At 42.2% G+C, this 18,059-nt stretch overlaps 1 protein-coding gene across 4 annotated transcripts in view; it reads left to right on the plus strand.

The window, feature by feature from the left end:
- SIPA1L3 (signal induced proliferation associated 1 like 3) overlaps positions 1–17,419 on the plus strand; it is a 635,337-nt gene extending 617,918 nt beyond the window's left edge. For all 4 annotated transcript variants that reach the window (XM_069207242.1, XM_069207245.1, XM_069207243.1 and 1 more), the window contains one exon: positions 10,526–17,419. In XM_069207242.1, the coding sequence (XP_069063343.1) occupies positions 10,526–10,666 (141 nt within the window). In that variant the 3' untranslated portion in view covers positions 10,667–17,419. The remainder of the gene's footprint in view (positions 1–10,525) is intronic.
- The last annotated feature ends 640 nt before the right edge of the window (positions 17,420–18,059 follow it).

Here is an 18,059-nt window from a genome sequence, read left to right on the forward strand (position 1 = left end):
TTACAAAACTATCTGTTTTTGCAAAAGGGGGAGGCGAACCTGCGTTTTTGGTCCTGGGCTCAGCAGCCATCTATGGAAGCCTACCTAACCTAGACATTTCTGAAACCTAGACACCCGAAGGAGGTGTGACCTGCGTGGATTCTCCAGTGTTTTCTTACCCAGAATCCTCAGCAAACCTCAACTTTAGCTAACAAAAAAAAATCAGGTTACCCACATTTCTGTGTGGGATCACCGCACTGGCGCAAATTTCCTCCCACCCAATGTTATCCTCAGTTCCCCGATAAAAATGATAGCTCACTTGTTTAGGTGGGCCAAGTGTCTGTGACCAGGAAGAGCCAAAAACCTGTTAAAATTTAGGGGGAACCAAAGTGGGTCCAAAATGGAAGTTTGAATAAAAATGCTTTTAGACTGACAAGTGGGGCAGAATTTCTATCGGTATAAATGCAACAATGCTGGGTGGTAGGAATTTTGTGGATTCCGGAAGGTTCCATCACAAAAATGTGGGGAAAATGTGTGATTTCCAGCAAAGTTGGAGGTTTGCAGGGCATTGTGGGTAAGAAAATGGTGCGGGGTGCATGTGAAGCACACCACCCTGGACTCACCCAGATGTTTAGTTTTCTGATGTGTCTGGGTCTCATAGATTTTTCTACATGGCAGCGTCCAACAGTCAAAAAAGTGCAGCCCCCACCATTCCAGTTGGGATGATTTTGAGAGTTAGCCAAGCTCTCATGGCCCAAATATAAAATCAAAACCCAAAATAATCAAATATCCTCTTGCTTGCTGTTGGGATAAGATATTTGTGTGCGGGGTGAGAGCTGAAAGACTGTTACCCCCTTCAGTTGGGGTGGGGGCATAACCATGCCCATACTTTTTGGTAGCCACCACCCCCACAGTTTTTATTTTTGGTTCAGGGGAAATTGCTCCATCTGCCCACCGGTGGACAGAACAACTTTGTCCCCATTTATTTGGTGTGGGGCTATGGCCATACCTCCACCCTCTACTTTTTAAAAGAAAAATCTTCCCTGGTGTCTAGATGGGCCTTACAAAAATAGGCAGATCTGCCCCCAAGGGTGGCAGAAATGGCAAACAGTAATGTGCCCCATGGGGAGCGACCCTTGCCCAAGGGGCTGCCCCCCAAAATAAACCTCCCCTCCCCACACACACACACACACCAATCCCTGGTGCCTAACTGGTTTCTGCCCCCTTTGGGGGCAGGTGGGCCTAATAAAAATAGGCCGATCTGCCCCCAAAGGGGCAGAAATGGCCTAAAATATAATTGCCCACAGGGGAGTGGACCTTGCCTAAGGGGTCGCTCCCCACCTGTAAAACAAAAACAAAAAATCCCTGGTGCCTAGTGGTTTCTGCTCCCCTTGGGGGCAGAAATGGCCTAAAATAAAATTTCCCTAGGGGAGCAACCCTTGCCTAAAGGGTTGGGGGGGGGGGTTGGGTGGGGGAGAGAGAATCGGTCTAATTAAAATGGGCCAATCTGCTCCCAAGGGGGCAGAAAAGGCCTAGTAAAAAATTCCCCCCTTGGGCCCAAGGGGCCGCTCCCCTTCTTCACTTACTAAAAGTAAACAAAGCTTTTCCTTTCCTCTGTGCCTCTCTGACCTTGCATGCAATTGGCACAAAATAAAAAAATCCCTGGTGTCTAGTTGTTTCTGTCCCCCTTGGGTGTAGATTGGCCTCATTAAAATAGGACAATCTGCTTGACTAAGGGGTTGCTCTCCACCTGTAACAAAAATAATTATCCCCCCTTGTGGGGGGGGGGGGGGAATCGGTCTAATTAAAATGGGCCAGTCTGCTCCCAAGACGGTAGAAAAGGCCTAATAAAAAATGCCCCCCTTAGGGAGCGGTCCTTGACCGATGGGCCGCTCCCCTTCTTCCATTACTAAAAGTAAACAAATCTTTTTTTTTTCCTTTGGTGCCTCTCTGATCTCCCCCACTACCTGATTGGAAGAGAAATGCAAGCATTTCTGTTCCGATCACGCTGGAAGCTGAGCTTCCAGCGCAATGGGGGCGACCTCCGATGAGGTGCGCTATCGTCATCAGACGTCACGGGGCAGGTCAGGGGTAAAAGGGGAAGCGCTCACCTCCCCCGACTATGCCCAGGTTTTGGGTTAATCTGGCCTAGGGGAAGTGAAAGATTGCTCCTGATCTGACCAAACCTAAATATAATCAGTATCACCCTATCCCAAGCTTTGGGCACAACCTCCAGATACAGTTCCAGTGGACAAGTAAAAAACTGCTAATTAGGTGATCACAGCAGGTTCATTAAGGGACTTCGATTAATACTATCAAATTTAAAATTCATGAGGCTCGAAGTTCAGTATATTTTATTGTGCTCCTATAATGAATAAGATATTTAGGTAAAAGGAGCACTGTTTCAAAAGTCAGTTATACACATAAAAAACTGTAACAAAGCCACTAATACAAAATTGTTTGTTAATAGGACCAGAGTTAGATCTTGATACAAAAATATCCAGCTTTACTATCTGAAAGATTTATGGCATTATGAAAACCTGGAGAAATGAGAGTAGTAAGTTTCTTCCAACATATATCTTCATCACAGATCTGATATATTTTTGAATGTGTGTATATATAAAGATTCCCAGTCTTGTATCATAATTAATAGAAGCAGAAATGTGATTTAAATATTTCAGCAATAGGAGATAGATTGTGGGCAACTAATAACTCCAAGATGGATTGTCACATCTCTGAAAGAAAAAATTGTGTATCTTTTTATGGTTATGGATATTTGGAGAACTCACACTGCAGCAAATTAGTGTTGTCCACTGGGCAGGTTGGAGAAGTGGTCATTCATCTGTCTCTGGGATATTTTAACTTCATTGTCTTTCATAAGGAACAAGATAAGTTAGAAAGAAAAATTAGGGACCAAATTTTATGCTACTCAAAATGGATCCCTACTAATCCCAATGAAAGGGAAGGTGAAGAAAATAATACCAAAAACATTTTGCTATCAGATAGAGACTTCTAGTTGCAGATTCCTTACCTTAGTATTTCCCCCGAGTGTCAGTCTGGATTCGGAGATGTTTTTCTTTGAGTAGTACCATTGAGTAGTAGGTGACATGGGTTGACTCCACGTCCCTCGGCATTGTGGTAGCTGGATATTATGTCACGGGTTGTATATAAACGCCACCCCGACGCCCTGACATCAGTTCTTTTCTTTCAAATCCAGCCTACTCGCAGATCTGGAGAAGAGCTACCCTACAGTCTCTTTTTGACTGGCCTTTGGACTTTTTGCCAACAATTTTTGACTTCTGTTGTGTCAATGTCATCCCATAAGACTGGCTTCAAACCCTGCGACTCTTGTCACCACATGATGTCGGTGACAGATCTGCACATGGTGTGTTTGTGGTGCTTGGAGGGCGACCACGATCAAAAGTCGTTCTCCGACTGCTGGGCCATGAACCCAAAGGCTTTGAGGGAGCGGTCCCTAAAGCTGCTCGCAGCCCAACGCCCAGCTCCACATCGGTGTCAGTTGAGAGGAAGGTCTTGGGACCGCTCGCAGAGCCGTCACCACTCCTCCTCATCCCACTCTAAATCTTCAGGTCACTCAGGTAAGAAGAAGAAGCCGAAGTACCACAAGCTTTCTTCGACTTCACCCCATCGGTCGGATGACTCAACACGGGAGAAGGAGCGTCCTCGGTCTCGGCCTCCATCTTCAGAGGCTGTTTCTGGGTCTGCTCCTTGCCTCCCTGAGTTTCCGGGAGCCGAAGTCACCCCTGCCCATGTACAAGAATTTTCCAAGGCCATGACCTTCATCTTTGGGCAGTCCGGCCCTGCTGTGACACCTTTGGGGCCCGCAGGGTCAGAAGGGGCCCCTTCGGGTTCTGCAGCTTTGGCCTCGGCTCGGAGGGGCACCCAAATATCCAGACCAGCATCAGTCGTACCCTTGCAACCTTCCCCGACAACGGTTTCTTTGTCGAAGCTCCCTGCATTGCCTGGGTCCGCGAGCAGTGCCGATCCTATATTCCTCACCGACTGCAACATGGAGTCGGATCGTCATTGCCCAACACCGATTCCTACTTCGGCGGGACTCTGGTCCCCAGATTGAAGGTTGACCCTTATTCCTGTGGGTACGACTTAGGTGAGGGTAGGGAGGGATCGCTGGACCCTTTAGAATTCCAGCTAGAAGACCCTATGGGCTGGGCTCAGGAACTGGGTGAAGTCCGAGGTCTGGATACCACCCCTGATGCTGGTATGCTTTCTCCCCAAACTGTGGCTACGGGGGCATCTTACTCCACGGTGGTGCAGAGAGCAGCCGAGGTCTTGGACCTTGAGCGGCCTTCGGTGGCTGTCAAGACTAACCTCCTGACTGAGGTGCTTCAGCCTGGGCTTCCATATCAGAACCCCTTTTGTCCTTCAACGAAGCCCAAGTGGATGTCATGCTGGGGACCTGATCCAAAGCCTGACAGGGGCTCCTGTTAATAGAACAATAGCCCACCACCATAGACCTGCGCCTATCGACCTGGCATCATGGCAATCTCTCCGACATGGTCCAGATCTCAGAGAGGACTGCGCAAGATCTGCAGTGGTGGCTTTTGAATCGTGATGGGGGCAGATTCCTCTCCCTTACCCAACCAGATGTGACTGTAGAGACAGATGCATCTCTCCTGGGATGGGGCGGCCACATGGGAGGGGTGGCGATCAGAGGCATCTGGTCTCCGGCGGAGTCCGAGCTCCATCTCAACCTTTGGGAGCTCATGGCGTTCAGACTAGCATTGAAAGCCTTCCATCCCTTTCTCAAAGGGAAAGTGGTGCAGGTGTTCATGGACAGCACCACCACCATGTGGTACTGCAACAAATAGGGCGGGATGGGGTCATGGCCCCTTTGTCAGGAGACTCTACGCCTCGGGACATGGCTGGAACATCAGGGCATACCCCTGGTGGTTCAGCATTTGGTGGGCTCTCTGAACGTCAGAGGGGACAAACTCAGCCGCCAATGCTTGGTGGATCATAAATGGTGTCTCCATCTGGAGGTGGCACAAGTTCTCTTTCAGCATTGGGGAGAGCTTCTGCAGAGAACATGCAATGTCAGCATTTTTTTGCATTGGAGTTTCCAAGGCGGCACTCGCTCTGTGACTCTTCATCTGGAGTGGAACTCAGGCCTCCTTTACACCTTTCTGCCAATACCACTTCTGCCCAGAATTCTCAAGTAGATCAAGGACGACTGGACTCAAGTCATTATTGTGGCTCCAGATTGGGCACGAAGAGTATGGTATCCCGAGCTCTTGAGCATGACCATTGATTCTCCAATCAGACTGCACCTTTCGGGAGAATCTTCTGTCAAAGCAGAAGGGGAGGGTCCGCCACCCAAACCTGTCCAGTCTTTGCCTTCTTGCATGGAGATTGAGCAGCGACAGTAGACAGCTTATGACCTTCCGCCCAAAGTCTGTAACGTAATCTTGGCAGCCAGACTTCCCACCACCGAAATGGTATACGCCTGTCATCAGAAGAAATTTGTGGCATCTTGCACAGAAAAGTCTGTTGACCCATTTTCTTCCCCTCTTTCTGAGGTTCTCTTGTTTATACTTTCTTTGGCCCAGCAGGGCTCTGCCATGGGCACTCTCAAAGATTGTCTGTAGTGTCTGCTTTTTTTAGGTTGCCTGTTCAACCTTCTTTGTTTAAATCACCTATTGTAAATGAGTTCCTTAAAGGCCTTACTTATTTTTCCTCCATCTTCATTCATTATGCCCAATTGGATTTGAATTTATTTTTGACATTTCTGATGTGCCGTCCTTTCGAGCCTCTCCACAATTGTACTCTCAGGCTTCTCACTTTGAAAACAGCCTTCGTTGTGGCCATAACATCTGTCCGCAGGGTGATTGAGCTCCGGGCATATCATATAAGCCGTCCTACATTTCCATCTAGCCTGACAAAGAGGTGTTTCACACTAGGGCCTCCTTTCTGTGGAAAGTGGTTACACCTTTCCATGTAGGCCAGTCCTTCACCTTGCCTACTCTTTATGCATCCCTTACATCCTTCTAAGGAGGAGGAGAGACTCCACCGTCTGGACCCGAAAAGGGAAATGGGTTTCCATCTTGATCATATCAAACGGTTCAGGGGATGATCAACTCTTTGTGGGCTATATGGGTCCAACGATAGATCAGGTAGTGCAGAACAGAACCATCTCCAGATGGGTGGTTCTCTGCATTAAAATGTGCTACGCATTGGCTAAGAAGAAACCCCCGGAGTACTTACGTGCTCTTTCTATCAGAGCAACAGCTGCAACCACTGTTAGCATGCAGAGTTCCTGTCCTGGACATCTGCCAGGCAACAACGTGAGCATCCTTACAAATGTTTACTAAACATTACTGCCTGGACAGTCCAGTCCGAAGGGATGGTTACTCTGGCCATTCGGTCCTGCAAGACTTGCTAGTATTATCTTGTTTCACAGACACCCCTCCAAGGATGATATTGCTTGGGTATCTTTTCTAAGGTAAGGAATCTGCAACTAGAAGTCTCTATCAGATGAACAAGTTACTTACCATCTGTATCGAATGATCTGGTAGAGACATATTGTAGTTGCAGATTCTGTACTGACCTACCAATCCTCCCCGAGCTGTGAGTCTATTTCTAGGGTCAGGGACTTCCCATTCAGGGCCCTAGTTCTGGTGCACCAGAGTCCGTGTTCTTCATGGCTCGCGCTTCTGGTGAGGAAAGTCGTGAAAATAAACTGACATTAGCTTGCCGGGGTGGCACCTCCATACAACCCACGATGTCAAATCCGGCAAACACAACACCAACAGCGGATGCGGAGTCGACCAACGCGACCTAATGACGCGCAAGGGTACTGCTCGAAGAAAAAAATCTCCAGATCCAGACTGACGCCTCGGGGAAACTCTAAGGTAAGGAATCTGCAACTAGAATATGTCTGTACAAGAAAATTAGTTACCGAAGGTAAGTAACTTGTTAATTTATCACTTTTATATTTTTGTTCACAAAACAAGTGCAAAAGAAGTGGAGGGTCACAAAAGTGACAAATAGGAACAAAAGCAAATTGGAGAGATTGGGGACCAAGAAATACCATTTCAGTGAACGAGCAGATAGATTTAGAAAAAAACTCTCAGTAAATTTTAGACTGTCATAAACAATTCATACAACAACTAATTCACCTGATTACTTGGAGTCTATGCAGATAAAGAAATTGTCCAAATCAAAACAAAGATTTTTAAACTTGAGAGAAGAGATTTAAGATGATTATATGCAGAAGATAGAAATAGTCAATGGTTTGGGAGGAGTGTCTGCCCAGTGATCTGTAGGAAGTGTGCAATTAGGAAATGTCATTGGGGTCACATCCGGTGGTTCTGTGCGTTTGTTGGCCTGCCTCTTTCTTTTTATGTAGTCTCCATTGATTGCAGCAGTTCTCCCGTCTGTTGTTTTGTGGTCAAGTGCTGACAAAGAGCAGAATTTTCCATGAGCTGCCAGTTGATGAACGTAGTTGTCAAGTGCGGAGCTTCCCTACAAATCTGTTGATGGCATGTCCGTCACTTGTAGAGTACCTCGTGCAGAGTATTCTTATTGCTTCTCATAAATTAGTTTGCCCATACTCTTATCCTGGCTCTAGCACAGAACAATATGCCAAAGTTTGTTTCCCACTCTTTCCAGATACTTTTTGAGTTCCCTTATTTGTAATGGGGGTTTGTATATACTTTCATTTCTTCAAGCAGTGTCCGAGTGGTCTGTGTCTTTTGTAGCTTGAACACTATCATCTCTTCATCTTTTATGTCCGCATAGGATATTTGAGAACTCAAACACTGCAACAAATTAGCATTGCCACTGAGTAGGTTGGAGAAGTTGTCATTCAACTTTATCAGGGCTATTTCACCTTCATTATACTGATATAATTGATGCAGACCTTTCACCATGACTTATTTCTTGACATAATATGCATCAAATTACTGTTGCAGAATTTCTTGCGTTTTCTGTTTTTTTAATTGTCAAAGTCTGTGTTATTGGCTGTGTCTATTTCCATCTTTCCAAGGTTCAGTTTACCCCCTTCATTTCCAAGATTTGCAGTATATTGAAAGAACAGTATTTACAAACGAATGAGCACATGGCTTTGTGTGAAGGTAAACGGAGGGCATGATGAATGTGCTAGTATTGTCTGGGTTGTACACAGTATGTCATCAATCTCAGTGTTTCTCAGCTCTGATCACTTGGGAGACTCCTGCTGTTTTTAATGTCCATTTGTGGGAGATAAGAGGTTCATTGATAGCTCTACTGTGTGAGTTTAAAACCAGTGAGTTCTAAGCTTAAATTTAGAAATTCACAATTTCTTTGGTGCAGTGTGTGATTAGTCTTTCAGTCACTGCCAAAACACCCTCAGTTTTTATTAGTTTTTCCATTCTGTTATGGTGTAAACTAGAATGCTGTTGCTTATAATCGCCACTCTTGGCTCGTCAGCCTGCATCTGCCAAACTTCATTTTAAAACAACCCTGTCACCACCAGCAACCCAAAATGCAGGTGAATGTGCCTTGCCACCTCAGAAGCATTGATGTTTAGCATTCAAAGTTAAAGTATGATGGCTGCAAATAGTATTGTATATTTACGTCTAGATTTGAAAAACACTTGATGCGCATTAAGGGTGAATGTTGGAAGTCTTGAATTGCTCTCTTTAGATCTCTTAGCTAGGACCGAGTGAGCAGGGTGCTGTCAAATAAGCAACAGATCCTTATTGCATTGTAAGTGTAGTTGGTAATATTGTCAGTAACTCATAAAGGAAGTGTCCAACTTCATTGGAACAGCCAGTGCTGTTATTTCAACATGTTTTGTGGCTGCTTGCCCATCTTAACAGCAAACACCAGTTCAGATTTAGAGTGCTTGAAATACTGCTTGTATTTCATTAGATCAGATGGCACTCCAGAGTGTGCAGAGGCATCCTAAGGCTTGTCATCCTAACTACAGATTTAACAATACTGGAAGGGAAGGGAGTAAACTTAACGAACTTTCATCTCTGTTTTGGAGCATCATATGCATGCAGATTCTGACTTCACAAGGATTTTTCATTTTTCTTTGTCTGGCTCGGCCAGTGCACTGTCGCCAAACAATTATGTTAGAATCACTAGGAGAGGGACTTTGACTCTGCCCACATGTTGGGAGCCAGGAATACATGTTTTGAATAGGCAGACGTTTTGCGTTTCCACAAAAAAGTGCTTTCCTTTCACACTGCTGTGATACTTTTGTTTATTTATCTAGCTGCCTGAGCTTGAAATTTCAGAGGTGCACATTCTGTTTTTCTCTGGTAGCAACACTGAGGGAAAGGGGGCAGTCACTAACCTACATTGACTTTTAGGTATGGCTTGACAATATAACTGTCACCTGGCCCTTCAACCCACACCAACATTATTCTACAATATTTTGCTTCCACAATAGTACATATCAATTCTACTGCTATTTACTTGTAATCGTTCACATTGCCATACAAAATTCATTTAAAGCCACACCTATTGGCATTGACGATGCTTGTTTTTAAGTGTTTTTTTCCACCTTCTGTACATATCGAAACAAAACAGGATGATGCATGGATGAAACTTGTTTTCCTGTTTCTATCTAGGGAAGGCACTTCATTTTGAAGAGAGTGGATATTGGTCAAGATGCAGTCCAATTCCCATGTGTGCACACTGAGCTGTAGAGCATGAGCCCTGTTGCAGCTCAGAAGTGGGTATGCTCTGGCATCTGTTCCTAATATGCAGGCAGTTCCTTTAGTAGTACCATGCAGGACTGAAGTATTAAATGTACACCCGTAAGGAAAAAGCCCATTCACAGAAAACGTTGTAGATCTTCGTTGGTGTTTGTCAGTCTCCATCTGTTTTTGAGCTAACAAAGCTGGTGTGGGATTACACATAAGTCTATATTAGTATTTTGCTGGTATTTTCAGGCTGAATGAAGCTTTCCAGCTTGGGTGAGTACTACCCTGCGTGGCTTCATTACTGCTAGAAAAACTTTGAAGACTTTCTTGGATTCAGTGCCACCGGATTTCCAAGAGCAAGCTTCAGCTTCCATTTAGCTGTCCTGCTTTGTTTTGTCTTTGGTCGGGGTATGGTGTCAGTTGTGCAGGTCTTCATGTTTTGCATGCCTTAGCCTAATGTTTGCTCTTGCCATACAGCTGGCATGTGCATCCTCCTGCAATCCGTCTGTACAACCTGACCTGCATATTTGAACAGCCGTAGCTTGAATCTCCTCATTTTGATGTGGGGGCGCAAAAAATACAGCAGATCTTAAGTATTGTGTGTGTTGTCTTCATTGATGTGATGGGATCATAAACTACTCATTATCATGCATCACCACACAGATGGCTGGAGAACATACAACAGATGCCATCACCATAAATACAGCTCTTACCGTAGTAAACGCCACATTCTGGCAGTTAGCTACATCAGATCTATTCTTGAAGAATTGTAAACAGCAGAGCCAATAAACAAGTTCAACCTGAATTTTGCTTGAAATTTAAGATGTCGGTTTTATCAATATTAATTTTTTAAAAACCTCTGATTTCTTTAGGAAAAACTGGACAAAGAAGTACTGCAAGCAGAAGTGGCAAACCTTAGACAGAATAACCAACGCCTGCAGGTGGAGTCACACAGTGCCAGTGAGCAGCTGCGCAAATTTGCTGAAATCTTTTCAGGTGCCGTTGAAAAGTAGGCACTATAGAGGATGTTTCAGCAGATACCTTGTTGGACCTTGGATTCTTGCATTTGAACACACCCGTCGGTTCACTGTGTGTCTGAACTGTAGTCTTGTTGTCCACTACAGTTTTATTTATTTTTCTTCTAAGAAGGGTAGGGCCATGATACACCACTGATTTGTCGGTTATGCAAGAATGACAGGCTGCAGACTGGAAGAAGTTGGTGCTGGGTTGGCAGGGCATCGCAAAATGGATCCTATGCCTGGATTGTACTTTGGATCAGCATCTGCCTGAAAAAAGCGATTGGAGTGTGTAGGAAGCATCTTCATGTCCATACCTCGCATCAGCACTGTTCTTGGATGGCCAGTCGGGATTTCAGATCCATTGTGTAAACTGCTTTCAGCAACATGACTGGCTCCTGGATGAGTTGCCAAGGGTCTAAGAATGCTATTTATTTATTAAGGGACAAATTGATGGCATTCACTTTTTCATTCCTGGGTCACAGAATGATGCAATTGGGGGTATTTTCTGGTTTCAAAATCAGTTTCTAGGTTTCATTTTTTACATTGCTTTCTTAATTGAGTGAAAATCGGATCTTTGGTACCCAATTTAAAAATTATGCAAAAATGTGTTAAATAGAAGAATCGGCTGGTGCGTCCAAAAAACATCTGCTCGTTTATTTTTTGGGTCTGGCTGCGAAGGACCAAAGTGATTTTTTTTCCATTTACAAGTTCATCTTCAGAGGCAAAGAGATATATATATTTGTGAGTCTAGTTATATATGTATTTAATTGCAAACATTAATAGCATTAAATCTTCATGAAACTATTTTATTATAATATACATAGGCTCTCTTCTAAGAGCACATATGCACTAAAACTTGAAACCTGCATTCTCTGGCCAGTTTAGACAGACATTTAATCTCGTTGCATCCAATAGTGATATCAAAGGATTGCGTGCGCCATGTTCGGCTGTAATTTAATACACTGTTGGATTCTACACTACTTCCAGAGAAGTCTAAAAGGGACACATAGCTAAAACAAAACCTGTTGCATAAATTACAACTTTGTTTTCCCTAGGTTCAAAGAAAGACAAACTTTGAAATGAGTTGAGTGTGACCTGAACATTTTTTTTTTTTTTTTTTTTTTTTTTTTTTTTACAAACCCGTAATCGCACTTCCCCCTTCCCCGAATTCAACAATTGTTAATTTTGCTGTAAATTTTGCTATAGCGACGTTCGTGGTTCTCACAATTATGACCAATGCGTTTTACGAGTTCAGCAGTGAATTTTCAGTGGTAACGTGATATCCCGAATTCCGGTATAACACCCTTCACCGTTTCCTGATTATTTGTTTCAGATGAGTACATTACAGATCTTAATTTTACTGAAAATACAGCAGTAATCTGAGAGTCTTAAACAAGTTGACAGTTATCTGATCATTTTCCCGAAGGCTAAATTATTTTCTGAATTTAAAATAGAAAGTCGCCCTTTAGGTTTGAATGTCTAAATGTAAATGCTGTTTATAAAAATAATCTATATTTATATCACCAGTTGTTTTTCTAATATCTTCTTTGACATTTCCGGCAAAAACGGTTGTATAAGCATTTTCAGATACGGTACAAAGAAGCACTGATTGATTTCCTCAAATGCGTATTTTTATCTAGTTTTTGTTAGAAGCAAATTGCTTTGAGAAAGGCGATACACAGACCTAATAATTGTGCCCGTAATATTTGGAAGTGATTCCCGGGGAAATGTATACCACTTAACTAGGTAATATCTTTCTCTCTTCTAAATCTTTGTTTAATTGACAAACCCATATGAATACTACAGCTAGGGAGGGGCCCGGGAAAATGTAGACCTCTATAAAACCCAGCTAGTGGGAATTTGCAAGAAATGTAGTAGGCCTTAGTTGATTAGTTTTTCATTGACATTGGGTACATAATCCATTAAAAAACTGTAAGTATAAGCGTTTGTTATAAAGCACTAAAAGGTCATCCATGTCAGCATTTTATTTACAGAAAAAATACATGGACAACGTTCAAGAGTAACGTTCTGTAGGAAGTATGACACAGTAGAAAGTTAGTGAAGAAAATACAGACATCTGACAGCAAGCACTGTTTGGTTTGATGCTGCACTGGCACCTTATTCCCTGTTAGGTACCAAAAACAGAAGAAACGTTGTCTTGTATAGTTAAAAAGACTAGAAATGTGTAATTTTAATTTCTGAGTTTAGGCAAACGTTCGTAATGAAACTCTATTAAACTTGGAAGAAAACAAAAATATTTTTTGAGTTCTATTGCATACAATGGGACTCTTACTATATGTTCTCCAAAATAATTTTTATTTACACTTTGGCAACAAATTTCCTGTTTTCTGCGCTCCACTGCCTTTCCAGTTGATGACTTAATTTATCTGCCTTTCTGTAAGTTACTCAGCCCCATCCTTAATAAATGAAGTCAGGCAACACGTGTGGGGGAAAATGGCTTTCTGTGCTGTTTATACAATCTTGGTATACACAAGATTTCTTATTGTACAGTTTCCCTTTAAAATGTGGATTTAAAAAATGACTTTCCTGTTTGTTGTTTGTCATCAAAATCAGATATACAAGCAATAAGAAAAATCTATTTCATAGAGGACCATTCAAGTACTACAGGCCCTGTGGTGCCTGTAGTGGAATCCATGCTTTTACAAGACTTTTGGAGTGAATTGATGTTCAATAAAAACACACTAGCCTTTTCTGTAGCTTTGAGTACTCTGTCCTTCATGGTTTCTCTCCTTCCCAACTGGTTGTGAATTCCTACAGGGCAGGCAGGACCTGAAAAGGTTCATCAAAAGGTGCGATCTCTTTTAAACAAAAAAATTAAATCCCCAACGGGACACACTGCTAATGTCCAAATATTTTGTGCAGACCCTGCCATCATATAATTTGTCACGAACTGTCCCAGGCCCAGTTTTGGTTTTTCTATTAGCAGGAAACGGGGGAAAAAAATCTTCTGTCCCTTTTTTGTTTTTGTTTTTGCCGTGTAGTTTGTTTTTGATGTTTCACCTTTAAAGAAGGAGGACTGTTTGTCTTCTTCATTTAAGTAGCTATGAAAAGTATTAATTTTCTCTTTTATATTTTCTGGCAAACCCTGGCTCAAATCAATAGTGTAGTAGTTTATTTTTGACAGATGATTGCAGAAAACATGATTGCCTTTTGGGAGGCTTTTTATCTGGTGAGTTTTGTCCCTTCTGTGTGTTAATTGAGTCATTGCTACTGTGGACGAATTATCTGCTGATTTTAAAAGGTAGGACTCATGACTTAGAGACCATCAGCTTTGTGTCAAGATTCTGCTTATCACATTTATTCAAGAGGAATATGGGACTGAATGCAGTACCCATTTTTTCATCAGTTTGTTTTCATAATAATGAGTGAGTCATCCTTATGGTCTTTCAATATAGACATCATGCATACACTGCCGAAAAATCTCTACAGACAACATTGATATATTCTTACATTTTATTTTAAGTGACTTCAGAAATACATTTTTTTTTATTTTTTTTATCATCTATGATGGTTTTAGCTTAGGTAACAAAGCAGTCAATTGCCACATGATTGTGAGGTCTATAGTCTTGAGCACATCTACGACCTGCAACAAAAGAGTGCTTCAGCCTCCTTTCAGGCCCTGTGCTCATTGTGCCTGAACCAGCTCGGCATGAGTGGTTTTCCAGAGGCCTGTGCCAATCAGAGATTTGCACGGCAATCATCTAGACCACTCTGCATGACTTTTTAAAGCCTTATTGTGTGCATTTCCCCCACAAAGATGCAGTTTTAGGTCTGAAAGTTCCTTGGACCAAGTTACTTTTGGTCCAGTCTGGCACAGCTGTATCCTCTCTTATTTGATGGGGTTGTAACCATAAATTGCAGGACGTCATAGGATTTGGGCTGGAACAGTCTGTGATGCACAGAAAGGTGTGATAGGCAGAGCCTGTCTGTGGGGAAGGATCTTTGAGCTGGGGTGCCTTGGGGAAACTTCAAACTGGAAGCTTCTTTTGGAGAAGCGTTGTTTTGGTCCTGATTGTGATGTCAGTATTCCAAAATAGTTTTTAAAGGAGAGTTTGAGAATTCCATAATCAAAAGTGTAATTTTCAAAATTCCATAAGATATGGATTGATTGATTTCCCTTGCTTGTTAAAATCTGTCAATACTCAGAGCCCAGGACTTTTGTATATGCACCACTGCCAATTCTTTCTGAAAGATATGGATTGTTGAGTCTGCCATGGAAATAATGAAATCTCATAGGTTCTTGGGATGGTTGGTGTTTAAATCCCTGACACCCATTTTCTTTCTAAATGCTGGTTCTTAGCTAGAGAGCGCATCAGGAAAAACCTTTGCTTCGAGGCATTCTTAATTGTAAGGTTGTTATTTTACTTTTCTCAGTTGGTATCCTCCACGTTCGAGAACACAATACCAAAGCGACACAGAGATAATATTGCAGGTCAGAAGAGTTGTCTTGCTGTACAACTCCTACGCAGCAACATGATGGTGACTGATTACAATGAAATTCTCATAAATTTGCAGTACTGTGTGATTCAATTGTGAAACTGCTGTATTCTGTGTTTGACATTGTATGTAAACTACCAGCTGTGATACATTCTCATCATAAACTATGTTTAATGTGCAGCATGCAAGAACACTTTCCCTCTGCCCCACCACTTCTATCGCCCATACCCAAGAGTGGCCCCTTTCTTAAAAATATCTAATTTTGATGGACTTTCCTACTCATGTGAAAGTGAGCGTCAGTTCCTAGCAGATGGAATCAATCCACCATTCACCATTCAGACCTGTAAAATTGCTGTCATCTTGTAAATAGCAGCAGTAATTTCACCAGCGGTAGTCCTGCTGACAGGTTTGCTACATCAGCCAGGAACTGGTGGAAGTCACTAAATCAGGCGATAACTTTATTCTAGTTGCATGTATTCGTTCAGCTGTTTTTCACTTTATAAGTTGTGGGTAGGATAATGGTTTGAGTGGGTGGCTGCCCTGCAGCAATGTCAATATCTGTCGACGCTTTTCAGTGAGCGACCATATTGTTTTTAAATTTGGTCAATGTATGTTGAGTCCTTGAACACCCATACAGTCTCCTTCGCTCCAGGCAGCATGATTTTGTCCGTTATTTAAGTTAGTACTTTAACTAAAAAAAGATTATTTCAGCGGAAAAGCGGTAAGCAAAGAAGACCACTTTGCAGAGGTCTCCTGTTTGGGAACTGGAGCATGACGTTCAGCTCAATTTGAAAAAAGGCTGCTTGCTGGTATCGCCACTCCTTTATCAAAAAAACTTTTTTGTTGACGGTTGAACTTACATCGACAGTGCTTGGTTTACACACATTGCTCGAGGTGGTGCTAAAATATTTATTTGCCATAAAAAAAAGGTTTCCGTTTTTTCCTTCTGTAGCATGGGATTTTTACTATTTTGTTCATCTTGTACTGTACAAAAGTGACTTTTTAGGCAAGCCACGTATGTTTTTTAAGACAAGCAGTTTGTTAGAAGGGTGTTGTTAGGCACAGTTTCGATGCCAAAAAGCAAGTATTTATGCAACTGAGAAACCGACAGTCTTACTATGGAGCGGCTGCTTTTTCAATTCAAATTCATTACAAAAATGGCAGTTTGACATACCAATATATTGTATGCCAACCAGAAATTGTTTAACACATTGCACATGTAGAAAAGGTGTAGTTTGCCTGAACTATGGACACCTTTGTACAGCATGATGTGCACCGGTAAATTTTCCCGAGTTTATAATATAGGGCAAAAAGGCAGCACGGTAAACCTTCTGTGCTACCAAATATATTTTGAACACCTCCCACGATGCATGGAATGAGGCCCTTATTGCTCAGATGTGGGCTATAAAGGTTTCAGTTGCTTCTGCTAGTAGAATATTAAGGAGTTTTATCACTTGGCACTGTGTGAAAAACCAGAAGAGCAAATGTCTTCCTGCTCAGATATTTTTGTCCAGGGTGAAGTGACCTAATCAGAATCCTCTTACGTATTCTGATCCCCCTGCTACTAGATCAGTGGGAAAATTGATCACGGTACATCTGCAATACATATTTAGTATTTGCTGTTAAATTGAATAATGACAGAGTTTGAGAATTAAATGTGTCATGACATATCAGATGGGTATGCAACCTTTGTGACGCTTCTTTCCTGCTGACGAGTATTTTGCCACCTGCCCTGCATATATAAACAATGCAGCAAGTGGAAAAATGCCCATCGGCAGGGTTAGAAGAGGGAACAGGGGGATCAACCTATAAGTAAACAAAATAATAATAATAACATGGGAAATCACTGTGGGACATGCAGCTGTGCCTAAAGTGTGTTAGTTTTTGTCTCACTGTGAAGAAAGCCGCAAATGATGCTGATGCATATGTACATGTCGGCTTTGCATTTACAAAATGTTTGCCTGTACCTGAAATGTGCACCACTACAGAACGTATCAGTGTGAGAGGTCGTGATGATGGAGTATGCAACCAAGTTATCTACTTGACATTTCCACTTGCAGCTGATGGTAATGACTTATATGCAAAATGTGATGTCCCGTTTACAGGAGATACTTTCATATTCCACGTCCCTGTATGTTGTTTCCTTGTTGATCACTGTGTTTTAATTGTATTGATTTTCAGGAATGTTTTTCTGTTATTCAGTAGTGTACATTTGAATAGTGTAAATTATGTTTTTTTTCATTATTTTATAAGAATCCTTCTTACAGATAAAATTTATGTCTATTTAAATTGCTTGTTCTTTGGCTCTTTTTTTGCACTCTTCCTCTTTCTTATTTCTCTGCCAGTCTAGAAATAGGTTGGCGAATTAAAAGAATAATCTTACTGTTCCCGTAAGGTATTTAATGACTACAGTAAAGGTGGGGAACAGTATCTTTAAAAACTATGCGATTTGTCAATTCTGTGGAGACTATGAGCTGCTCCGATTTTAATTCTGTGTAGTAACTTGCTTTTAATGTGCAAGTGAAAATTAAAGACTGGAAAAAAACAGAAAAAAGGCAGGCAGTGGTATGTATTGGAATCATGACCACGATAATTAGTTTTCTCAACGAGGGAACGCAAAGGTTGAGGGGAAAAAAGGAGGAGTGAGGAGGATTAGAAAGGGAAATATCGAGGGATTTAATTGCTCTATGAGAAGGTCTTCCCATATGCCTTTTCCCAGTGTTCCTGCTTCTCATTCATATTCAACTATTTGAACTTATCTTATACAGGAACTTTATAGTGAAAATCATCATCTCCTTGCCTCTTTTTGAATTAGTTTTCACCTCCGACTTTGTTATTATTTGAATCTTTTGCTGATACCCTTGGCATCTGATACTCGTGTCAAACCTCTTATAAAACTCCTGGGGCGTTCTGGTTTGCTTTCCAGATG

The sequence above is a fragment of the Pleurodeles waltl genome, chromosome 9 (assembly GCF_031143425.1).
Source record: "Pleurodeles waltl isolate 20211129_DDA chromosome 9, aPleWal1.hap1.20221129, whole genome shotgun sequence".
NCBI lineage: Eukaryota > Metazoa > Chordata > Amphibia > Caudata > Salamandridae > Pleurodeles > Pleurodeles waltl.